This window comes from Letharia columbiana (assembly GCF_014066305.1).
Source record: "Letharia columbiana isolate WasteWater2 chromosome Unknown Sc0000051_s0, whole genome shotgun sequence".
Classification (NCBI taxonomy): domain Eukaryota; kingdom Fungi; phylum Ascomycota; class Lecanoromycetes; order Lecanorales; family Parmeliaceae; genus Letharia; species Letharia columbiana.
In genome coordinates this window covers 137968-162647 of record NW_023501095.1, presented here as the reverse complement: position 1 = coordinate 162647, position 24680 = coordinate 137968, and the positions used below count along the sequence as shown (strand labels likewise).

The 24680-nt window shown below is 51.0% G+C and overlaps 8 protein-coding genes across 8 annotated transcripts; 5 read left to right on the top strand and 3 right to left on the bottom strand.

Moving 5' to 3' along the window:
- Nucleotides 1-7: 7 nt before the first annotated feature.
- On the top strand, nucleotides 8-1426 carry HO173_010666 (uncharacterized protein; the record flags this gene model as incomplete). Its single annotated transcript, XM_037312551.1, has 2 exons — nucleotides 8-41; nucleotides 138-1426. 2 exons carry the CDS (start codon nucleotides 8-10, stop codon nucleotides 1424-1426), a joined length of 1323 nt encoding a protein of 440 aa, XP_037160599.1.
- A 615-nt stretch (nucleotides 1427-2041) lies between these two features.
- On the top strand, nucleotides 2042-3948 carry HO173_010665 (uncharacterized protein; the record flags this gene model as incomplete). The annotated part of the gene is made up of 10 exons (XM_037312550.1): nucleotides 2042-2141; nucleotides 2195-2361; nucleotides 2428-2540; nucleotides 2622-2948; nucleotides 3003-3139; nucleotides 3191-3330; nucleotides 3387-3447; nucleotides 3508-3770; nucleotides 3843-3887; nucleotides 3934-3948. 10 exons carry the CDS (start codon nucleotides 2042-2044, stop codon nucleotides 3946-3948), a joined length of 1368 nt encoding a protein of 455 aa, XP_037160598.1.
- A 2443-nt stretch (nucleotides 3949-6391) lies between these two features.
- On the top strand, nucleotides 6392-8125 carry HO173_010664 (uncharacterized protein; the record flags this gene model as incomplete). Its single annotated transcript, XM_037312549.1, has 2 exons — nucleotides 6392-6746; nucleotides 6825-8125. The coding sequence occupies 2 exons, from the start codon at nucleotides 6392-6394 to the stop codon at nucleotides 8123-8125; spliced, it is 1656 nt and encodes a 551-aa protein (XP_037160597.1).
- Nucleotides 8126-10792: 2667 nt separating this feature from the next.
- HO173_010663 (uncharacterized protein) lies at nucleotides 10793-12367 on the bottom strand (the record flags this gene model as incomplete). The annotated part of the gene is made up of 2 exons (XM_037312548.1): nucleotides 10793-11680; nucleotides 11840-12367. The coding sequence occupies 2 exons, from the start codon at nucleotides 12365-12367 to the stop codon at nucleotides 10793-10795; spliced, it is 1416 nt and encodes a 471-aa protein (XP_037160596.1).
- Nucleotides 12368-13020: 653 nt separating this feature from the next.
- HO173_010662 (uncharacterized protein) lies at nucleotides 13021-16652 on the bottom strand (the record flags this gene model as incomplete). The annotated part of the gene is made up of 2 exons (XM_037312547.1): nucleotides 13021-16056; nucleotides 16116-16652. The coding sequence occupies 2 exons, from the start codon at nucleotides 16650-16652 to the stop codon at nucleotides 13021-13023; spliced, it is 3573 nt and encodes a 1190-aa protein (XP_037160595.1).
- A 3824-nt stretch (nucleotides 16653-20476) lies between these two features.
- HO173_010661 (uncharacterized protein) lies at nucleotides 20477-21315 on the bottom strand (the record flags this gene model as incomplete). Its single annotated transcript, XM_037312546.1, has 3 exons — nucleotides 20477-20786; nucleotides 20842-21002; nucleotides 21064-21315. The coding sequence occupies 3 exons, from the start codon at nucleotides 21313-21315 to the stop codon at nucleotides 20477-20479; spliced, it is 723 nt and encodes a 240-aa protein (XP_037160594.1).
- A 382-nt stretch (nucleotides 21316-21697) lies between these two features.
- Nucleotides 21698-22224, top strand: HO173_010660 (uncharacterized protein; the record flags this gene model as incomplete). Its single annotated transcript, XM_037312545.1, has 2 exons — nucleotides 21698-21767; nucleotides 21833-22224. 2 exons carry the CDS (start codon nucleotides 21698-21700, stop codon nucleotides 22222-22224), a joined length of 462 nt encoding a protein of 153 aa, XP_037160593.1.
- Nucleotides 22225-22359: 135 nt separating this feature from the next.
- HO173_010659 (uncharacterized protein) lies at nucleotides 22360-24670 on the top strand (the record flags this gene model as incomplete). Its single annotated transcript, XM_037312544.1, has 5 exons — nucleotides 22360-22367; nucleotides 22647-23092; nucleotides 23141-24032; nucleotides 24187-24400; nucleotides 24539-24670. The coding sequence occupies 5 exons, from the start codon at nucleotides 22360-22362 to the stop codon at nucleotides 24668-24670; spliced, it is 1692 nt and encodes a 563-aa protein (XP_037160592.1).
- Between the last annotated feature and the right edge of the window lie 10 nt (nucleotides 24671-24680).

Below are 24680 nucleotides of genomic sequence, written 5' to 3'. Positions count from 1 at the left end.
AGCTATAATGGCGACGGCAGAACCGGCCCCAAGACCACAAGGTGAGTCTACAACATCTCCTCAGCTTTGCAAAGCTGGAGTGCTCTTGAAGGCACAGTCCGGCCACCGAATCTCCTTGTTGCTGACGCCCTCCTCAGACAGGCATTCTCGCCGGCGTCCCTTCTCGAGCTGGATGAAGCGCCTTGCAAGCCTTAAGCACCCGTCTTCCGATTCAACTCCAAGCGGAACAGGCAAACGAAATCAGCCATTATCCTATACCAAAAACAAGAAGGCCAATGCGGTCAAGAACAACCCTTATTCTATCTCCGACAAACCAAACCTTGATACCTCGATACCCAACAGCGGCAATGGTCATCTTTCCTTCTACACTCCGCCATCAGGAAGAAGCATTAGCTATGTTTCTCCCACGCACAGCAAAGTGTCTCTTCCAATCTCACATGACGGTCAACAGCCTCCAACAACCAGCAATCAGTCTACTGCACCGACGTCGTCCACTAGTCCTGACACTGTCTCCGATGCGGCACCATCAAAAGCTGGGACTACAGCCACTGTAGGTGGAGCAGTGAGCTCTAATGGCGTTGGTGGGGGCGAAGGCAGTACATTTTCCTCGCCCGCACCGTCAGTCAGATCAATGACTACAACGTTGACCACAATGCAATCAACTGCACCTTCCAACCTTCTAGCTGGTCAAAACAATCAAGGTGGCCAAACTGCCTTGGCCGTTCCTCAATCATCTTACGGTCACCAAAACTCTAACGCTCAATTCTCTCATCAATTTCCATCATCTCCGCAACCGGCCTCTGCCATTCCTCCCCATCTTGTGAACCTTAGTGCTGGCGGGCACCCAGCGACGTATAATACTGCCACGGCAAATAACGTCCTTACCGACAATGCTTCAATCATGACCCTTGCTTCGTCTTCGAAGCGCCGACGCCGCAATTCAGTCGATACAAATGCTTCTGTGCGCGCTCTGGCCCCATCATCATTGTTTGGCGGCAGCAGAGAATCACTACCACTCAGTGTTCTCAGCTCCAACGTCAATGATCAATCAAGTATCTCAGGTCATCATCAAAGTCGTCAAGTCAGTGTTGGACTTGCAAACGCTGAGAGGGCAAGCGTATATTCCTCTTCCGGCATTGCACCGGCGTTGCCGAGCGAGCGGAACAGCTACTATGCCGGAAAGCAGAACAATCCTGGAGATGGAGGTAGTGTCAGGAGCGGGCTTGTCAGCCATGGGAGGAATGATAGCATTACCAGGAGCATCGGCGGACTTGCAAGTGTTGATAGCCCACTTGCCAGTCCAAGAGAAGTGCCATTGCAGGGCAGGATTAGCAGGAGAAATTCAGGTTGGGGAGAGGTCAACGAAGAAGACATGGATGCGGATGATAATGACCGAAGCTTGACTGGAAAAAAGCTTGAAGATTAGCTCCGTTGGCATACAAGAGAATGGGGAAAGCATGGGACTATCAAAGGTCATACAGTGGACACATGAAAAAGGAGGTTTAGGGGCTTCACAGGCGGTAATGGTTACTGGCGTTGGATGGACACATTGTGGCTACATCGAAGGCGCTTTCTACATCCTACTATACCCAGCGCTCGCAAGGCGCATGCATATGTTGCTCGTTGTCCCTTTTCAGGGTTAAATACAGCATTGGTAATTGGATCCGTCCGGCTCTCTGCCATCACTGGCAACGATAATACATACCACCTTTTAGATGTGCCTTAACTTTGAGTATGACTATCTAGACTTTTATCATTCAGCTGTGATTTGCAGGTCTCGTGCTAATGAGCGAGCCCGCACGAAAGAGTATTGTGAACAATCGTTAACACCTGGGTTGTTTGGATCATCTCGTAGGAAAAGTATCTTTGCCCTCCAAACCAATGAGCGAAGAACTGAATGTCAAGCTTTGGGGCAAGCGCGATAGCCGGCGGGAACCACTGTCAACACATTGATCAGCTAGAGGATAGAAAATCTTAAGAAGCGTTGAGCTGTACTGGCAATCCCAAATGTTGCTATTGTTCTGCACAATTGTTCACGATCATGACAGCGAATCACGCTGCCGAGAGAGAAGCAAATGCCAAAGAGGCATCTTTATCCCCGCCTCCCTTGAAGAAGCGTAAAGTCGAGTCCACTACCACAAGTAGGTGGGTGATCCCGTTCTCAGTGAACTAACTGATGGGCATCGATCCTCAGAGAGAGCCGTATCCAGCTTCTTCACCCCGGCATCAAAGAAAGAACCAGAAAGAATCACCTGGCGAATCATCAACGAAAGTCTGCTCTTTGCTAGTCATCAACCTGATACTGCTGATACGAGAAACCGGCCACGTTCGAAGAGACCAAAGATTGCAGCATTTGATCTTGTGAGCATGTATAATCCCAAGTCTCTCCCACCACGATTAAGCTGAAACACGACCTGTCTCGTCTAGGATTCTACGCTAATCAAAACATCTTCTGGCAATGTTTTCGCCAAAGATGCCACAGACTGGCGGTGGTGGCATTTCAGTATTCCCAGCGTCCTCAAGGATCTTCATGCGGATGGGTATGTGCCCTTCCAAAGAGCTTGAACATCTTGATCGCTGTTACATATGTCCACGTCTGCTGATCAGCCTACGCTGTCCAGGTACGCCATAGTGATTCTAACCAATCAGGGCAGTATCAGTTTGCGTAATGACCCGAAGACGATCAAGAGCGATCAGAGAAGCCTTGCAAACTTCAAAACAAAGGTCGCCTCCGTCTTCAGCCACTTCGACTTCCCAATCCTTCTCCTGGCTGCTACTGCTCGTGACTGTTACCGGAAGCCCCGGATCGGAGCGTGGAAGGAGCTCCTAGATGATTTGGATCTCGACGAGGGTAATGGTCCAGTCTTGCAGTCCTCATTTTTTGTTGGTGATGCTGGCGGCCGCGCAGCCAGGACCAACGCCAAAGCAGATCATGCATGCTCAGACAGGTAGGCCTCGATATGAATCTTTAGGCTATCCATGTGTGTGCTCAATACCTTTAGGGACTTCGCTTCCAATGTCGGGATCACTTTCCACACGCCTGAAGAGTACTTTCTCCACGAAGAACCTGTTCCGTTCACAAGGTCCTTCGAGCCACGTACAATTCTCAACTGCAGCTCTAGCACCTCAACGCATGCGAGTACGTCATTCTTTTCAACTTGCGTGCCCGGCGATGACTGACCTACGTAAGCTCCAGTGATCATTGGCAGAAGGAATCGATTGGACATAGTCCTTATGTGCGGTAGTCCTGGGTCTGGCAAGTCGACGTTCTACTGGACGAAGTTGAAACCGCTTGGCTACGAACGCATCAATCAGGATACGTTGAAAACCGTGGGTACAGGTTGATTGCGCAATCTTTCGATTTGATACTAATGCACGACCGACAGCGGGACAAGTGTGTAAAGGTAGCATCGGGAATGCTCGCTGAAAGCAAGTCCGTAGCCATTGGTACGCTTCCAGCGAACCTCAGATCCGGGAACTTGGAAGGACTAATCTTGGAGCACCTAGACAATACCAACGCAGATGAAGAGTCTCGTGCAGTTTGGGTGCAGCTTGCTCATAAGTTCGCCGTGCCTATTCGTTGCGTTCACTTTCCAGCTCCTGCCAAACTGTGCCAGCACAACGACACGGTCAGAGCACTCTCGACCGGCACATTCAATCCGGAGAAAAGAAGTATCCTTCCACATTCGGCCTTTACGGGGTTCGCTTCTCGATTCACGGAGCCACAGGTCCGGGAAGGCTTTCAGGACGTTATCAAGGTTGAATTCCAGGTAGCACACCGTTCGGGTAATCTCGTCTTGGCAACATTGAGATGGGCTAACGTTTCTTTTGTTGATCCGTAGTTCCAGGGTGACGAGGAGCAGCGCCGAGTCTGGAGCCAATATTGGGTTTGAAGTTGTGCCAAAAATGGGGATTTAGCTTAGGCTTAGATAGGTATTCTACTTATGAATGGGGGATGCATGGGAGAAGTAGCGGAGTTGCTCGTTTCCCGTATGGAGGGGCACGAATGCAGGGTTGAGATTGACAGCATTGGGCTGCAGGTCTGAGTGAGGCAAACAGCCGACGGAGAGCAGCAGACTGTGGGGATAGTTGTCCAAGTAGGCATGAATGGCGCGGGTGATGTGTGGGCTAGAGTCTAGAGAGAGGAAACTGCTTGCCAGTGCTGCAACGAGCAAAGGATAAGCTTTCTGCCCTACATGATCAACATCTTTCAACTACATCTCGCAGTTGAAGATAGACTTGAGACGCATAGCAGCGAGAGAAGCACGCGATCTTTTTCTCCAAGTAACGGTTCCGACATGAGTTCTAGGCTGGCCACAAGACTGTGCAATCATGGTACGGTAATTATGGAAGTCAAAGCGCTCTGTCCACTTTCTGTCCACTTTCCCTGTGGAGGAAGAAGCAATGGATGGTCATGGCATGAATTGAAAGGAATCCGACCGCCATGATGAAAAGAGCATCATTTTTTCGTATGAGATGGTCATCAAGAATAATTATTATTGAGAGGGTAGTTAGGCTGTGCAATCATCATGACATGTTTGTTTTATTGTTATAATTATTGAGGGTGGATTTGAGCTCCAGCGTCATTTGCTTCCTGTCTCTTTACTCTTTACACTTTACGGACTCTGTCGGCGATGAGCATTTCCGTCTTGCTTTAGCTGGAGGTGAGCAGACTTGAAAGAAAAATTAATTGGATCGCAAAGGAAGTCTTTTTTATTTTAAGGCTGCATCATGGTGAAAAGGCAGAAAAGGATTCGCCAGTTCTGCCTGATGGTTGCTTGTTGCTGCATTATCTGGAAGGAAAAGACGAAGCGAGTGAAAATTGGGAACATTGGCGGTCTAGGCTTCCGCCTTGACTTTCCCCTTTTTTATCCGCTGGGAGTACTGCACAGGGGACCCATGTCGTCATCTGATTTGCCAGTTGGTCAATGCCGGCATCGGCGATCGTCGCCTGCTAACCGTGTTAGGGAAAGGCCCTTTGGGCTGATCGACCTCGTCTCCAGATTATGGGGCTCGCGGTCCTGCTCGCAGAAGTTGGAAAGGAAAAGCTCTCATTCGTCATTCATGCAAGAGAACTCTCCCCTTGCGCGATGGAAAAAGGAAAGAAGAGGAAAAAGGAAAAGGGAAAAAAAAAAGGACTCCCTTGCTGTTGTTGAATTGAGCTGTCAGTGTCTGGCAACATAATGAAATAATCGTGATAATTCTTGACCAACCAGGTTTTATGCGACGAGTAAGATCTTACTTATCCTAGTGATGTGCTGTCATGTGAATACGCGAGACCATTTCATACGTATTACGTGGTGCGCATCTGTCCGTTATTTGGAAACAGGGATTTGCGTCCTTCTTCTTGTCTTTTCCAATTGGACTTTCGCTTTGTGTGATATCGTTGAACAATAATAATAATCATCATCATCATAATGCTTCTGTTCACTTTTTTTCTTTTTTCATATCCTTGCTGGAGCATAAAAAATAGCGCATCATGATTACGGTACCTATGAGGTTACGAGAAAAAGGAGGCTACTCCGTGACTCGTGCGGGAACGGCCTGATATCCGGTAAGCTTGTTAGAGAGGAAAAAAGAGCAGGGTGTACCATGTTCTCTCTTCTCTAGCCCTCTCGCTAGGTAGTCACTACCGAGTTCACACTACTCTGAAAGTCTGAAGCGACTTCAGGAACAGCTCAGTCTAAAGAAGGGCGGATGCTGGACCTTTTTTTTTTTTTCACTAGCCACTCAGTCCGGTGGCTTTCTAGTGCTTCTCAGCTTCCCAGCCTCCCGTATTTCCAAAGAATACTGGGTCAAATGGTGGCAGTTGAGCCAATGGGATGTCTCGTTATGCCGGCCCGTCCACCCACACCCTGGCAGGAGCCAGGGCTCGCCAGATGCTACAATTCGCCAAATCCATTGGCCCCAACGGTCAAACCTAACCAAACAACAAGTCCTGCAGAGAACAAAAGGGCTGCTTCAGGCCGTGACACTTCACCTCTTCTGCTGCTATCCTTTCTTTTAACCCTTCTCATGTACCCTACGTACAACTTACAACCCTTCAATACACTCTCTTTCGCTTCTTATCTCGCAAATACCTATCGCCCACTCATATCATCTCAACTAAAACATCCAGCATTCACTATTCTGGTAAGTCTTCATCTACCTCCATCCTCATTGGACATGTGCCTTCCGCCATTGGCTGTCGTTGCGGCCGCTGCCTTGCTACGGTGCTGATACCCAAATAGAACTCGTCGCAATCCTCTCCACTCCCGAAGCAGGTTTTGGGACAAAGCTCAGACGGACACACTAGACTGTGATAGAACATCCAGCGCATACCCTTACTCAACACAATGGCTCCCCTCTCCAACACTAGCTAGCACCACGAAGCTTGCAACAGTGCGACACAATGCGCGGCCGCGAACTGAAACCCCTCATGCTACCACAACTGGTAGAGGCGCGCAGTAAAGAGGAAGGAAATGTGGCAATGGATTCGTCCAATGCAACGGGACCTGGAAGCCACCTTTCGCGCTCCTCCACCCTGTCCGAGTATCCCTCTCCCACCACGCCAACCTTCTCCCTAAGAGGGCACTCGAGGCTCCCGAGCTCAAGTTCTTCCGCTCCATCATCGCCCAACATGCGAGAGTCGATTGAGGCCTTTGCACCTGCCAGTCGACCTTTGACCGACGTGAAGGAAGAGCCCCAAGATAAGGATGACGACTATCAAATGGTCAATGGCATTGAGGAACATCGTATCAGCGAAGGTAATTGGAATCCTTACCACGTCACGCGCAAGTCCTGTCGATGTGTAAGCTTCCTCGTGAGCTAACCACAACGTATAGATGATGCCTTCCCAAATATCCCGGAGCAGGAATGGATCATCAGCCGAGCTGGAGGTCCGCATTTTTCCTCGGCGTATGACTTTGATGAAGATACGCTGGATAGCGAGTTTGCGCCAAACCCACGTGCCAAAAGACGACGCGCCGACAGCGCTCCTCTGAGTCCCATCGAAGGCCTCACCTCGCGCTTTGGGTCAAGAATGCCGTCTTTGTCTCGAAAATGGCGGTCAAGGAAAGCGTCGCCCAACGCCTCCGTGCCCGATCGATCTCAGGAGCCAAGCTTGTCACGCGCCAATTCCGTTCGAACCACGCGAAGTCGTGCGCCTTCGTTGACGGGCTCAACAATGGATGCCGTTGAGACGAGAGGCATCCAGCTCCCACCAACGCCAACAAGGAGTGCCTACGACGAAAGCTTTGAAGAGTCCCACCCTACTCCCATTGACGTCGAAAAGGCGAACGCTTTCGAAGAGGGCGTTGTCGACCATGAAGCAAAACCAACAACTCCTCTGCTCCCTCCTATCATGACCCAAATCCCTGCGCATATCAAGGATGTGCCCTACCAATCTCCATTGCACTCGCCCAGCGTTGCCGATCCCGAGGCCTCCTCTGTACTCAACAGCCCGCTGCCCACGCCACGAATAGCCGGCCTGCCGTCCCCTCCGCTATCATCAAGACCCTCGATATCCTCTTTCCACCGCCAACGCGGCTTGGGACCGGTCTCGCCGTCGTCGGAGATAACGCCAATGCTTATTGAGAACTCCAACGACCGATGGGCCGACCAGCTTGGCCATGCGAACTTCACCATTGAGCCTGTACCCTATAGACCTGAGCCGAGTACTCTTGCAGCTCACAAACGGTTGCGTGCTGATTGGGACACTGCACGTCGAGAGTACTTGAACCACCTTCAGCGCACCGACGAGCATTACGGTGCAACATCCAAGATCTACCGCCTTACGGAAGACAAGTGGGCAGAAATAGACGCGGAATGGAAGCGCAATGCTGATCTGTGCCTCTCCCACGCCGCAGAGACCACCGAGACCACCATGTCACTTAGCCAAAGCGATCTCGTACCTGAACCTTTCATGACACCGATATTAAAGATACCTTCCCTCAACGGGCCAAAGAGTAAGGGCAAGTTCCCAACCTTGGGCGAGGAAGGCATCGTGGGCCCAATGGAACAGTTACCATCCATGATCCAACAGCCCCAGAGAAGGAAGCGGAAGCTAGCCTTCTTCCGCTGGGTGCAGGGTGTCTGGCCCGCTGGCTCGGCAGTATTCGGGAGAAGCGTTTCATCAAGCTCGTGATGATGGGCCCTCTCCCTCCCATATCTGACAGCACATCCACTACTACCTATTCGCCCCTGTACATCACTACTCACAAATTCCATTTCTCACGACCAGCAAACGATTATAACGACAACCCCCTTTTTAGAACCGAGAGGATCTCTAATGCCGGCAGCCCGGCGAGATCACATCCTCACGACGCTCTCTAAAACGACGTTCCCTGCATTACGGCTTTTTCTTTGTCCTTCTCCCCCTCCCCCTCTATTCCCTCTTCATTCTTTCGTGCGTCAACGACTATGGCAGGCTGGCCGGTACACCCGATACCCAATGGATACGGAGGGCTTGCTTATACATGGGTATCTTATGGTTGGGGGGGGGTAATTATACACGGATAATCTGCAAAGAAGGGAAAGCCGCAAGGCACTGACTTTGGGGGGCTCTGTGTAAAAGGGGGGGAAGGTTTAAGGGGACGGAGACGTAAGGCGAGTGGTTGGCAAGAGGCACAGTGTCGTTCCGAAGCGGACCCCGAAATAAGTTTCGACAAGACAATCTTCAACCACCTTTTGAACAAACAATCAAACAATCAAACAAAAAAAAAACTAAATCCCTCACGCGTTTTCCCCCCCCTTTTTTTTCTTTTCCTTCAGCCATGAAAGCACAATCCCCCCCCCTCCTCCTCCTCTCCCCCCCCGGCCCAAAAGTCTGCCACTTTCCCGACGGTCCAAGCACGAAGGGAAAATAAAGCAAAGCAAAGCAAACCAAGACCCAACCAAACCAGACCAGCCAGCCAGCCAGCCCGCCCAACCCTTCCCGCCCAACCCTTTCTGGACTTCAGTCTCCAACAGAAAAGTGAATACGCCATCCATACATACACCACCTCACCACCCATTTCCAACTCCATCTCCTGTCTCCATCTCCAACTCCTCCTCCACTCCATCTCCAACTCCAACTCCATCTCCAACTCCAACCCCTGCCTCTCTCTTACTCCTCCCCTTTTCAGATCTCCATCTCCATCTCCATCTCCATCCCTAAACTCCACCCCCCATCTTTTGTTCCTTTCCTTTTCTTTTCTTCCCCTTACCTTACCTTACCTTTCCTTACCTTTCCTTTCCTTTCCTTACCTTTTCTTACCTCCATTTCCCTCCTCCTTATCCTCCTCCCTTTCCTCCCTTCCTCCATCTTTCCATCTCCATCTCCTCTCCATCTCCACTCCATCTCACCCCCCTTTCTCTTCCCCTTTCCTTACCTTTCCTTTCCTTCCTTCCCTTTCCTCTCCCTCTCCATCTCCATCCCTTCCTCCCCATCTCCATCTCCATCTCCATCTCCATCTCCATCTCCATCTCCATCTCCATCTCCATCTCCATCTCCATACTTCTCCCCCATGTTCCCCCATTTTCTTTCTTTCTTTCTTTCTTTCTTTCTTCCTTCTTCCTCCTCTCTCAATCAATCCACCACGGCGTGCCCTGGATAGGTGTGGGGGTTTGGTTGGTTGGTTGGTCGGTTGACAACTTTCGAAAGTGGGGACGGGTTTGGGGCTCGGGGGATGGGGGATGGGTGGGTGGATTGGGTGGATTGGGGTTAGGGGGAGAGGGGAGGGGGGAGGGGAGGGGGGATGGGGGATGGGGGGATGGGGGGGATGGGGGTTGGGGGTTGGGGGGTTGGGGGATGGGGGATGGGGGATGGGGGATGGGGGAGAAGAGAAGGGGGGGATTTGAAGGGTTATGTGAATGGAATGGGATGGGTGAGTGAGTGAGTGAGTGAGTGAGTGAGTGAGTGGGTCGGAGGGCGGTTGTTCGTCTATCTGTCTGTCTGTCTGTCGTCCTGTCTGTCCGGTTGGATAGGGAGAGTTTTTTCTTTGTCTTTCCCCTTTTTTTCTTCTTATTTTCTCCCTTTTCCCCTCTCTTGTTTTCCGCTCTTCTTTCTCCCTATCTCTTCCTTCTTGCTTTTTCCCCTTCTTCCTTTTTTCGGGCTGGATTCTCTCAGCTTCCTCACTCCCACGGTTAAGAAATTGCCAAAGCGGGAGAGAGAGACGCGCCTGGCCCGGTTTTTAACACACACGGTACTCGTAACGGTGGACGCATTTTGACAATTCTCGGATATGAGAGGGAGACAAATTTCGCCGGTACCTTTCTTTCGTACTCACGGTAAGGTACATTCGACTTTTCCTTTCCTTTCGGAAAGCTTGATACCTACTATACGTAGAAGATAGCATTTGGACTAAAGATTTCATCTTTTGGCCGGTACTCCTGTGGTTGAGTGGCAAGCTTGACCACCTCTACTCTACTACTGTAGACAGATAGACAGACGGATATCATCGTTATCATTGTTGATCCCGCATCCCGGGGTTTGGGGTTGCCGCAGGAATGTAAGATCTGCCCCGTGTGTTAACCGTTTTGGTGTTTGATGGCTCGGGACCGATCGAGGACTTGCTTTTACTTGACACGCGACCTGATATGGATGGAATAGTATCCCTGACTGACTGACTGATACGGCACTCGAGCCTTTTCCGATCGACGGTCAACTCATTGTTGCATGTTCTTTTCCTTCCTCGTTCGGCTTCACTTCGTGGATGGATTAGAGAGCTGGACGGTGGCGTTTCGAGCATTCTTTCGCCTGCTTGAATGGACACTGGACGGGTTGCGCATGTACATCTGCCGTTCTATCGATGCTGTGTGTAGTATACAGGTATTACAACGTAGGCCGCTTTTCACTCGTCTTATCCTCCTCGATTACCGCATCTCCCACCTCGTCCTCCTCCTCTTCCCACTCCTCGTCATCCTCATCCTCCTCTTCCTCCAGCACAGCCCGCTCTGCCTTTTTCTCCCCAGGAATCTCCACATCAGACCCCCACTTCACAACCCTCTCCCCTCTCAAATTCTTCTCCATCCCCCTCCTCCTCTTCCCCGTCATCTCAACCCCGTGTTTCGCCATCACCTCCCCGATCCTCTCCAACAACTCCTTCTCCAGTGTCGGCTCCCCTTTCTCCTTCAACTTCTCCCTCTCCATCTGTCTCGCCTCCTTTGCAGGCGTCATTAACATGCCTCCTCCGCTTTCGGCCCACGCTTTGTATTCGGCCTTGCGCCGCGCGCGGTTGTCGAGCGCGAGTTGGTAGCCGGCATCGTGGCGGGTGCGGAAGCGGGAGTACTTGTTGCGGAGCTCGTCGATTACGCCGCCGGGCATCGGGGTGCGGAGGAGGGTGGGTGTCCAGGTTTTTTCTTCGACTTCGAAGCGTACGGTGTCGCTGTCGTGCTCCTTGGTCTCCACCTTCTTGTTCCTCCTTGCTTTCGGCAGAGGTATCACGACCCAATCCCCGTAGACTTCCTTGCTGCCAGGTATCGCGCGCCCTCCCATTCTGGTCTTCATCTCTTCCAGGTCAATTTCCCCAGCTTTGAATTCTTCTCGAATTTCGGCTTTCTTTTCATTGGGAAGAGGGATGAGGCGTGAGATTATTTTGTCGGTGTCGATGCGCGTGTATGGGTCGGGAAGGTTGTGGACGAGGCGGACGGAGGAGAGGGGGATGGGGAGGCGCTTGGACTTTATGGCAGGTTTACCGTCGGCGAGCACATTTAAGTCCACCTATAAACTGATTGTTAGGTAAGAACTCTCATCGTACGTAGATGTCAAAGCACTAGAGACGTCATCACATCAAACCCACGCAGCCGCAGCCAGAAGCAAGCGGCGATAACCATGACCAATTCAAATGCGAAAAAGTCAACACCATGTGAATGCACGTACCTTATTCAAACCCTTCACTATAACCTCCCTTTCCTTCTCCCTCACGCTCGTCACCGTCCCAATCTTCCACTTGTCCCTACTCTCCGGCCCCGTGTCCGACAGAATAGCCACCCTATCCCCCTCATAAATCAAGCTCTCCTTCCAACTCATACCCACCCCTTTCCCCTTGCTCCCCCTCTTACCAGCAGCGGTGATCCCTCCCCGTCCCCTCTGCGTCAGGAGCCCTCTTGCCAACCCCCCTTTCACCCCCTTCAACTCCCGTGACGACACAGTCCCATACTCCATTGCCCCTGATTCTCTCCTGGGCGCTAAGGGGCCAAGTATCCAATCTTCCCGGCGTGCGACACGGGCTTCGCGAATGCGCGTGCGCAGGATCGAGGCGCGCTGTTGCAGGTCGTGGTCTATGGTTTTCTGGGCAGCGCGGGCTTTACGGCGCTTGCGGGTTGCGGTGGCGGTGGTGCTGATGGAACGGTGAAGGCATTGAGAGCAGTGGGGAAGGTGGGCGGGGGGCCGTCTAAAGGGACGCATTATTAGTAGGGAAATGGGCGTAAAGTGGTGGTGGAAGAAGGGCTCGGTTGACTCGATGATATTCTCAGCCCTATGAGACTACGTGAGAATGAGACTTTCGTCTGCGAGTCGGCTGCGCGTACATTTTTGCTGCGGTCTCCGTACTTCAAAGGTAGACGGGTATTTGAATGGATACATAGTCATAGATACGATGGCTCTACAATGTGAGTTGGAAACCATATCTTGTCATTGCATGCTAAGCTACCAATCAACAGAACACCTCTCCATCGCTTGAAGGGTATCCATCAACATCCATTAGCGCACAGGAGTTGCGCTTCAATACACAAACACAAACATTGCAGACATCAACCACTCATTGTGGCGCGAATCGAATAAGACTGACTTTTGCGATTCCTGTTGCCAGGCCCTCTTGCCTGTAGAGGGAACGAAATTGTGTCGTAGTCCGTACAATGGGTATGATACAGACCGTTATGTGATACAAATTAATAGTAATGCACGTGAACAAGGTACAAGAAGAGAAGAACACCTTTTGATGCATTGTGGCCGCCGCCCGTGTACAGGTATCTCTTTTCGTAGTCGTCGCTTGCGCCGAGATGTTGAATATGGTTTGTGGGTGAGAGGGAAGAGACGGGGCAGAAATGAACGAACGAGTATTATGAAGGTGTAGTGGGTCTAGTGACAGTCTTATCTCTAGAGTGGTGTTTGGAGTGATAAGGCCAGCCCAAGCCAAAGAACTCGAACTTGTCCCTGTCGAGCTTGTCTTTGGTTGACGAGAATGAAGCCTGCGATTCCATTGGCGATGGCTTGCATTGTACTTGGTCTCGAGGCTCGAGTATCAGTGACCGTCTGTAATGATTTTGCATGCTGCTTTCATCTGACGTTCGGACTCGAACGAGCTGATCCTGCATCCAGGTCTGCAACTCTGGTATCTCGGTAAAGCGGTATGGGATCTGGAAGCGCTGAAGCTCGCTGATAATCTTGGCTGTCTTCATGTGCTTGTCAAAGTTGATGACTGATCTACTTTCCTCGGGCCCTTCGCTGGGGAGTTGACGAGTTGTTTGATTGCCAATGTCGACAAAAGTGAGGTCTGTTAGATAGGTACCAACAAACGGAAGGCAAGGTGGTACATGGTTTTGAAGACGTTGTCGAAGGACCACGTAGTTCTTCGATATGTCGACTACGCTCTTGAGGTGCTCCAAAGTGGCTTTTGTCTTGGAAGATACCATTTCCCATGTCCGCTTAAGACGGAGTATGGTCGACGACTCGAGTGAGCAGATGACGGCAAACAGCGAGTCGTAGTTGGCCAATTCTAGGAATCTTTTTGCGATCTTGACCCATTGCTTTATCACGATAGCTCGCTTCTTAGGATCTTCCAATTGAAGAATGTAGTCGGTGACTAGATTCGTCAGGTCCGTGGACAGCCTCGACATAGCGCGCACATTGACGGCCATCGAGCCTGACTTCTTCATCCATTCCGTTGCGAGCAGCTCCTCTGGCAGTATGGAGCAAAAAATCTGAGATTCTTTGATGGTGAATTGACGAGCCAATTCGAGCGGATCGAAGTCTAGAATGCTGACGCTAGCACCTCCATGCTTCCAGTTCTTCAAAGCTGCTAGTTGGCTTTTAGTAATGACTGGTGCCGGTAGGGGCGCATCGGGGGAAACATATAATGCTATTGAGGTGTTGGTCTTGCCAATGGACGAGATCAATCGCGGAACGAGGGGTCCATCTGCAGCTGTGACTTTCGAAGCCAAGGTAGCGAGTCGTTTTCCAGCTGTTGGCAATACGATCTGTAATTGCCGCTTTGCAAACGGTATGATCAGCTCGAGCGCAAGGCTATCGCAGTCGTTGCGCCAATGCGATTCGAGCCAGCCTTTGAAAACATTGTAGACTCGGAGTCGGACAGGGCCAGCGATATGCGGGCTCTCACCAACATATTGAAACCTGTCGATAAGGGCCTGTGCAAACGCGGTAGGCGTTGCAAACAGGCGGAAAGTCAAGTAAAAGGTTGAAACAAAGGTCGCATCGGGCGTAGAATCATGGGTAGTAAGACGCTCGATCAGCGCAGGTAAGGTCCCACCAGAAATCTGACCTTCTCTGTTGTATACAAGCTCATGGGCGAAGGTCGTTTCCAAAAGTTTGACCTCATCTTCATCGCCGTCTTCAAAGAGGACAGACTGGATGCCGGTCTCATGCTTGTAAAGAGACGGACGTTCGAGCGAGGTGACCAACGTGGCGTCTGGCGAAGTGGCACGGGTTGAGCTTTGCGAAACAACGCTTGGTTCCGAGTCGCGTGTGCTGCCGACATAGGTACTGCTGTCAAAGCTGCTTGAGACTCCAAGACTGTCTTCTCGAGTCCGCCCATCATTGTTGTTCTGCGTGTCCCCAACGCTACAATTCGAAGATGGTGGCGACGAAAATTGATCTCCATAAGACAGGAGACAGCTCGCGAAAGGAGGCAGAGGAGGCAGTAATTTCTGTTCTGACGAGCGATCTAAGTTGTCCGTAGATTCCACCAGCACTGCGTTGAACGAATAGTTGCGAGACGATGCTGTGGCTGACATGGCCGATGTCACGGGACGATCGTGATCCGGTAGCTTGGGGGGCGTAGGTGGAGGCTCCCTCAGCGGCTCATGCGGTATGAGACGACCATTTGTGGTAACATCGCGCTGGTCTTCACTGACTTGGATGGGATTCTCTGCGGGGCGTGCAACCTCCAAATCTAATATCCCAAGCCCGAAAGATTCGACTTCAAAATCTCCGATCCGCTCAACGACGAGTTGAGATTCTGTGACGCATTCCCCAGCAGCACAGATACATGCAGTAGCCGCGTACACGAGGGTATCGCTGTCTTCTCCAAATTGTTCGGATCTATAGATGTCTTTCGCAGCATCAGCCAGGTCGGCGATCTTGTCGTACATGGCATCGTGTGCTTCCTGTAGGGCGAAAGATCGCCTCCGGTCACGTTCCCATATTTCCTCAACAAGTCTCAGCATGTCCCGACATGAGACGATGGACTGTTCGGTAGTAAGGCGGATTTCGGCGGATGACCTTGACTGTATATGCAGGCCAAGAAAGTAGGCAAGGGAGGTGATAAAGCCATTGTGTAACGCAGATAGCTTCTCTGATGCCAGATTCTGCGACATTGGGGATACAGTGCAGGAAGTGCGGTGAGAGGCCGATTCCCTATTCGCCAATCCGTGAAAATGTCCAAAGGAATTAGAGCTCCTAGGCCGTACAGATGTTTGCGATGAGCGGCCATACCGCGATCGGACCCCGTTTTGCTCCTTCTTGGCGTTTTCGCTGCTTGTGGGTCTGTTATGAGCGTTCGAAGCAATTTGGTTGTTCCTTGATAAAGCAAACTGTGTGTGATCTGCAGGAGGCGTTGGCGGGACCCGCATGCTCTTAGCGTGATCGATAGTGACAGACGCGTCCACGCTTTGCATGTGCTCCTCCCAGATGTCTAGGAATTTGACAGCACGATTGACCATTTTGAAAGCTTTCGAGAGCATTTCTTCCAAGTCAAGCTCGACTCCCAGGTCTCCGCCAGATTTAGTTAGAAGGGTTTTGAGAGCTCCAGCGACCTTGACGAAAGCCGAAAGATCACCAAGAAGTGCCCTTCGATTTTTGAAGAGCACATCGTGAGACCGTATCAGGTTGGATTCCCTGCTCAGACAATTGGTTTTTTCCTGCAAAACGTGTTAGTATGACCATTTCACGAGAGAGTATGCGGACTGATGGGACGAACGAGTAAGCAGCGCACACCGGCAACCAGCCCGCGCACGTAGTCTGAATTGCGGAAGGCGACTAATCCCCCAATGCTACTCCCTTTTATTAAATCCCAAAAGACGGTCAACGCCTTCATGAGATTGCGGATGGGTTCGCTCTCATAGCCTTCGCAGTAATTGGTGGGCAGCCACCCTCGAGCTCCTGATACCAGTAAAGTACCATCTGCCCATCCATTGCTGTGGACCGAGTGTACGAGAATTACATCCCCACCGTTAAGTGGTAATGTGACCGTCGTGAGATTCTGATGACATTCTGGGTGATATGCGTAGGAAGCGCGCAGGTATGTTTGAAAGTCAGCGTGTCTTTCGAAGGTCACTTCAGAATCATGAGGAGTCAATGGTGGGGTGATCTGGCCCGTTCTCTGAGGCAAATATACACCATTGGTCATAGTTGACGAAAAGTTTGGCGTGCGTGATGATGGAGTCATCACCTCTGGGGTGCCTTTGACAATCTGGAGGGGCGCGACGCAGGCGCTCGATCGAGGTAAGCTCTCCATTTTGCTTGATTTGGCTGTATTCACCGCATACTAGGGTTTTCAAACTCATACGAAGCAAACGGGGCGGTGTCGAGAGTTGGAGAATCGACGTGACACCGCTTTCGGAAGACTCAAAAGAAGTTGGGTCTGGAGAAGAGAGCGCGGGGTATGTTTTGCGTCCCCTGTTGTGGTCCCACCATGGAGAGGGCTGTTTGATCCAATGTTAGCGAAGTGTGTTGTGGAGTAAGGAATGACAACAAGCTGAGGAATGCTAGGGACGTTTGCATACCCTTCGTTCGCGCCTAGCCCAGTCAAATTATCCGCAATCAATCCACCATTCGGCAATTGTGTATTTGTTTTGGGCAGGACAGGAGCTGCTGCAGAGTGCAATTGAGCGGTCAGATCTCTCGTTACTGTAGAATTGAGGCAATGGCTTCACAAAGTCCTTGAAGCTGAGGGGATCCAATAAGCAAGGGCCGTGCCTGGGAGCGAAGGAGAGTAGTAGTGGTACAAGCGATACTTCAAGCAAGGAGGACGGGGAGATGTTCGAGGAGGTAGAGGATGGAAGAGGCCAAGAGCCTTCAGGATTGAAAAGAGCGAGGTCGAGGTTGCTTTGATCTTTGGTAGACTTGGGGAAATTTCGGGGCTAGTAGTGCATCATAGGGATAAGGAGGGCAGGGGTAACGCTGATCGAGTCAGCATCTTTCATGCCCGATTTCCTAGTTCCCGTACACTACGCAAAGGGTGGGAAATGGGAATTATGTACTCTAAGTTGAGGAAGGACCTTCTGAGTTCTGACCGTGCTTTCCGTCGTTTCATCAGAGATTGAAGCCCTTCTCCAGATCTTGGTTGATCAAGAGTGGTAGACGACTCTTTATGTTTACAATTCAGGAGGTCTACAACTTCTACCTTCCTTGTATCTTGGGCATTCTTGGAGCACTGAATAGAGGGCAGGTGATCTTTCGAGAGCTTGCTTGACTCTAGGTGTCAGGGAGGTGAGGCGCGGCAATTGATTGGCAAAAGATTTCGCGACTCAAACTGGTCATTGGTGTGACGGAAAGTGCGATGTTGCAGAGTCGAAAGGTCAAGGTCAAGGTCAACGGCAAGAGTTGCAACATCTTCACCAATGTTGCGTTAAAGAGGCGGAACAGGGCCGAGAACCCCAGCTTCCGGCGCTAATTTCTAACTACGAGGGCCGCTATGGGGGCCAATATCCCACGATTTTTATACCCCTGCTGATCCCTGGGGACCCCCTTGACCTTTGGCGTCGTCTTTCTTCACGGCTAAAAAGCCTAAGCCTCTCTTCCCCGTTGGAAAAAGCTGATGGGCCGCTATGCATTTTTGACATATGCACGTTGCCCGCGCCTGCATAGCAATAATGCATTCGAAATTCCAACTCTTTCGAGAGAAAGAGAAATTGTTTGTGTCGAAAGTCGAAACACCAACATACGGTATTACTTTTTCTTGACTTCCTCGCCTTTTGACTTTCCAGGGTCTCAAGACTACAAAGCAAACTATAAGATAGGGGAGGACCTCCAACCGAGCAATTGAATAATTATTATTTTGCAGTTTCCGTCTCTTCCCTGTAGTGAAGCACCAAGTCAATTATCATAACAGATCGTCATCACCCAGTCGACTCTACCCCTGATCCGAATATCTACCCAAGAGATGCTTCTCCGATCACGTACCTATCGCAAGCTGCAATGCATTTGGATGCATATCTCGAGCGCAATGCTGAGCTAGGTAGACGAATATCAGTCAAAGTTGGCAGCCACTGATCTAGCTCCATAGTTCTGGCACCACCGTTCTGGCACCACTGTTTCTCAAGCCCCACCATTCGCAGACGCCGGGGCTGCACGTCCGTTAAGCCACTGCTCCACTCTTCCAGAAGTCCCAAAGCGTGCTTCTCTTGCATGCGATGGCGTAGCGTCTGATCCATCCTACAGGCTACCACCCGAAAGAAGTCGGTGGCTTGATAAATGTCAAGGCCAGTCTTGTTAATTCTGCATCGAAGATCGCCCGACACAACAGCAACAACAACACTTATGAACAGGACATCAAAATTCATCGTGTGGCTGGTGCAAAGGTAAAAGTTTTGCGCATCATGATTTACAAAGGCTGGCTTTTGGCAGCCCTCGATGCTGATGCGACTCCGTCAGCCATGCCTTCTCTCTTGCTGACTTCAACATGGTCAAAGTATCCATCTCACTGCTCTCTGTTCCTCTTCCTCTCCTATTACCTACCGTCAACTACAAAGGCACGATGAAGTCACGGCGACCTCTTCGGGCTTCCTCAAATGCAACCTGGATGCTTCCTCTACCTAGTCCCGTTCGGTACGGGTGTGGGGGTCGGACCATCACAAGCCAGAACGACAGCGCTTAAGATCAGGCCAACCATTATTGCGCAGAGTCGCCTCTTTCGATTCGCAGAAACCCGAAGCGGTCATGCAGGCCGCAAGCGGGTTACGGTCCGCTGCGCGATTTCAAGTTGTCGACAAATGAGGGAGCCTTCAAACTAGCACAACTTAGGAGGGTTTTTCCTGAGTCGTTAAGCCAACCAAGTAGGGTAAGGTCATCAATCCCCATAGCTCCACAATCATCGACTCTATGATGAAAGTTCTGACTACGAAGCTGTTCTAAAATTCTAATAAGTAGATTGAAACATTGTCCCAGGCAAAAGCTTTCCTTCAGACCTTCTTGTTGTCAAAGTTTTGACTACGAAGCTGTTCTAAAATTCTAGTAAATAGATTGGAACATTTTCCCAGGCAAAAAAATTCTTTCGGACCTTATTGATGTCAATACACGCGTCCAATCAATTTCCAATGTAAGCTAGCTTAACAATCGAGAAAGAATCCGTCTCAGAAGCAGGCCATTGATCTGAGAATTGACAGTTAAGAACCAGCAACGTCTGGTGGTGTGCAGACTGGAGGAAATCATCACCGTGGTGCTGGGATTTGTTCCTGCGTATCTACGGATCTGACGTCGGCAGAATAATCTGGTATGGAATTTATGTACGCAAATATGACCCTTGGGCGTAGGCTCTCAACAGTCGGGACTCAGCTCACTGCACAAGGGTCCTCTAGGTTGCTGGGGTCGCAGCCGGGCGGCCTGAAGCCGAGTCTTTTGCTCCACAGTCCAGGCATTTGGTAGCAGCTAACGATAATCGTATCCCTCTGCATTGATAGCATAACGGACGAACTCTATCCATGAACTAAGATCCACAGAGCAGATGGAGTTCCCTTTTTAATCAAGTCGATGCCGCCTTTCCCATTGCTGCCTCAGAATCCTCAAAGTTGTTAGGGTCCCAGCCGGCTGGCCTGAAGTGGACAGTCTTTTGCTTCACATTCCGGGCCTTTTGTTGCAGCAGACGACGTTCGCTTGGTGAAATGACGGGCGAACTCTATCGATGAACTAATCTAACTCCACACCCGTCGAAACCACAGAGAAAACGCCATTTCTCAGTTGATCACGTCGATGCCGTCTTTTCCTCCCGTTTGTTGACCGAATCTGGACGCGACTAGCAACGGAATGGAGGCGGATAGGGCCCTGATGCGCTTGTAGATCACTAAGCTGATAACGATGGAGAACCGAAGCCACAGAAGAAAAATAGCAGTCTTGTGGATATCGTCCAAGTTTAGTGCACTCAAAGGTAACAGTATGCCGAACGAAGTGCAGAAACAGACCGAGCAGAGTGCTCTACAGACCAGCAACCGCTGACATCGGGCTCATACTTTCAACATTCCAGGGCTTTCTACCACTGTGGCTGCCCCTTTCCCTGGCAGCACGCCTAACAAGCAGATGCTGATTTTGGAGAAGTATTGAGTGTCTTTAGGTGTCGTCTCGACATTATCTGACTCTAGTATCTAAGGCCAATCTGTCACCGATCTCTAGCTCCACGACGCCTTTCAAGGTTTCTTTCAAGCTAAGCAACTCATTCACACCTTTTGTCATTGTTTCCACCTTTGAACCATCTTGAACCCGCACTGAGGCTTGCAATATGTATGTTCCTGATGGGTCAAGTAGGCGTGCTTGGGGCAGACCGCCGCTTGTCGAGTCAGTTTTAAGGGCATCTGCCGGAAGAGTGACGCGATAGAGGAGGAGAGAAGCTGAGTGATGGGTGAACCTATGGCCTGAGATAGTGTAGGTTGAGACATGCCTGGGGTAACAATCAGTAAAGAGTCTCACATGCCGAGGAAGCGAGCGGCACGTACGAGTAGTCCAGCGCTTTCATGAATTCCATCGGATCGCCAGACGTAATTCGAACATCCGCAATAAGTCTTGAAGTCACAGTTCTCTGCCTCGCAACCTCTGGCAAATCCCTGAACTGTAGAACCCATCGTTCCTCCCCTTCGCCCTTCTCTCTCCCATCCACCTGCAGCAACCATCAGCCCCTCCACCCCCCCAAATCCCTAAACCATCGGACGTCCACATACCTCAGCAACCATTTGCATGTAAAACAAATCCCCCAACGTATGCGCCTGCATCTGACTCTTCTGCACATTCACGTCCTGCGCCCCGCCGACTTTCAAAGACCCAACCGATCCGGGCGGGCGGTTGGGCTTGAAAACGAGGTGTTTTTCCGAGTGGATGGGCGAGGGTTGCATGGAGGAGATGCCGGAGAGGATGTTGAGGAGCTGGGTGTGCCGCGAGGCGGGGACGGTGCCGAAGAGGAGGAGTTCGTGCATCGTGGGCGGTTTGACGGTGGAAGTTAGGGGGAGTGGAGAAGTTATGTGGGAGTGTTCAAGGTAGAGAGTGTAGTTCCATGTCACGTTGGCACGATGGGTTGTAATCTTCGGTCAGGGAATGATAAATATCGTGGGTGTTAAACCCTTGAGACGGCTCGATGCTGGGTCCACTGCATGCTCTTTAGCAAAGGATATGAAGACATCATGAAGAGCTCGCTATCATGACGAGGATTGATCACACATTCGTTGAAGGAATGTGGATGAGGGAGGTCCTTGTGTTCGCATCAACACCCCGCAGCGGAGCTCTCAAGTCTTGGCATCAACCTCTCCGCATCCAAGCTCTATTCGACCTCGCCCTCTCAAGACCTCATCCACCACCACCATGCATCCAACCCGCCTCCTCCTCGCTCGCACGCCCCTGATCAAATTCCTAGGCAAGCGTGTCCCGCCAAGTACTTCCCCCCCAAGTCCCCTTCCCGCTCCTCAATCCCACTGTACTAACAGTAACACACCTCAGAAACAATCACCCCGGCCGCCCCAGCCAACGAACCAGCTCCCCACCCCGCCTCCCCTTCCCACTCCTTACCGGATAGCTTCATGGCCTACCGCAGCAAAGCACAGCAGCACGGCCCGCTCGGCGGCCACAACCGCCCTTCATCTTCCCAACCGTCTACATCAGCCTCATCATCGCCTCCTCCCTCTTCAATCAACACTTCACATGCCTACGGTGGCATCGGAGGACATTCGGGTCACGAGCTGGGGACTGTGGAGCCGAATGCGGGAAAAGGAGAGGTGTGGGATCGGAGTGAGTTGCCGAAGAGGTTCGGGCGGATGGCGTGGACGGAGGATGAGATCGAGGCGCTTGAGTTGGGCGGGGCGAATTTGAGGGCCGGGTGGGGTGGGAGTTGAGGGTGAAGAGGGGTGCAGGAGTCGTCGGTTGGGGTAGGGAGGAGGGTGTTGTATATAGGTCTCTGAAGCTTGAAGCGGATATTACTTTCAGGTGAACGCTGGATAACGTGCATGGGTTGCAGGCGAACTATTCAAATGTTGAGGTCGGCTGGTGAAGGCAACGCCCTCCACTCTCACCCATCGTGACAGCTTCAAATGGTTGACTATCAATTGAATTGGAGAGACCACATGGTTGCAACATCAAGGGAGAGGACTGGCAAGGTGTTGTCCTTTGAGGTGAGACTACTGCTGTGGATTATGTCCATTGTGGGGGGATTTGAGGCTTCCTATAATGAGAACGCAGTGTGAAGAAGCATAGAAGAAAGACCATAGGTTTGATGTGGGCTGTAAAGTCCAGACAATTGTCGTGGTTCTTTCCATAGCTCCCTACCAGTCTCTTTATTGACACAACGCGTCGTGACCGCGAGGTCAACACACAACCATGACGACCTCCGAACCCTTCCGTCGCACATTGTGCGCTTTCCTTTCCTTTCTATCACCTTCGAGCTCATCACCTTTGGCATCAACCAGCAGTTGTCAGCACATCGTGAGATCAAGTTCAACATCTGCAGCTTCTCTCAGCTCTATCATTTGCTCACTGCACGCACGGGGACTATCAAGACATCGATCCGGTACTTCGGGCCCTCTGTTGTTGCTATGCCGTCGCGTCAAAAGAAGGCGCTGCGTGACAGCATGCTCACCCAAGCTTTCTTCAACCAAGCTGGCAACGGCATTTGTGACTGCTGTTCTGGCCCCATTCACAACAATGCTTCTAGCTCTTTGAACCTCGGTGACCTCAATCACGAAGAAGTCGCAGATACAGGCTCAGGTAAGAACCCTTTGAAGTGCTCCGTCATTGAGACTAATGATAGGACAGGTGATGAAAAATACAACAACCTTACGCCTGAAGAGTACCAGAAATTGCACACATCCGATAAAATCTTCGGCCCTCGGGGTGTGCTGCGAGAACTCAATCTCGCTCTCGAGCAGAGGAACAGTGAGCCAGCCATGTATGAGCGAATCCAGCCGATGGAGACTTTTGACTTAGGCAATCTGGATGAGGTCGCCGAGACGTACGATAAGCGCTGCGAAATATTCAGAGATGAGGAAGAGCGTGGGATGGCCAATTTAGCTGCAGGCATCAGCGACCTTGTGGTCATTGCCAATGATTCAAAGCGCTCATCTGATGATCGTTTGGCTGCGGAGTTGGATATACACAACCTCAACATCTTCGGCAAGACAATCTTACCTCTTACCTCCTGCCTCCGTCAAGTCCAGCTGTTCAACGTTGAGAAGAGGTTCGGGTTTGTGGAGGAGAGCTACCAGGCACTCTATAACGATGAAAAGAAGCGACGTGGAGAAGATGTTCCTGCCGGGACGGCGCTCTCTTTTCGTCAGAAATACAACAATCCATTGCAACTCACGGGATCCGCAGCAAAGCCACGCGGAAAAGGGAAGAAGAGACTCGGCATGGTTAAAGCTCTTGTCGAGGTCCAACGTAATGGCAAGCTGGCACTCGCAGAGACGCAGAACCTCGAGAAGATCCTCAGCGACGCTGAAAAGTCTATCGAGCTACCGGGTCTACCAGCAAGCTTCTCATACAACGAAGCTCCAATTCCTGATGACATTCCCGACCATATCAAGCGACGCTTCTTCGATGCGGAGTCTGCTTATGAAGAGATTATGGATCTTCAGGAAGAGGCTACCACGCTGCTCTGCCGTGTAGAAAGTACGTTTGACCTCTGGTACAGTGCGAGCCAGGAAGCATGGTACGTACACTTCGAAGCGACTCCCTCCTATTTGGTCCTGAGATCTGAGGCGAACGAAAACTTCTCCGTGAGGGAAACTCGTTTCGCTCTCTAATATCACTTCAGCACTTGTTCTTCAAGTAAAGAATGCATGCTGAGTCCAATAATCCCGCAGGGAGTCTGGCAAGAGAATCATCCATGAGATGCCACTTTTCCGGGAGTACGAGTATACCAGGATCTCGTTGCATGCTCTGTTCTATGTGGCGTCTCGGCAGGAAATAAAGATTGTCGAATACTACAGCAGCGAAGGAGCACCGAAGCTTCCTCCCTTAATCAACCAAGCTTTCAAACTCAAATCTCTATCCCTCGAGGAATTTGAGAAAGACTGGGTACGTACATTACGAAGAGATTCCTTCCGCAGTACCAAGCCTGAGCGCAGGGAGTGAAAGCTCATTTCAATCTTTAGACCTGTCTCTAACTCAGTATCTTGCTATGAAGAAACAGTGCTGACTCCAAAATGTGCGTAGGAGATGCGGTGCCTTGCACTGCACGATAGCTTCCCTTCGGTGGATAAGAAAGTGGCAGACACAGACAAGATGCTAAAGGAGACCGGCGAGCGGGACCTTCCAAAGAGTGGATTGTGGAAATGGCTCTTTTGATGATCCTCAG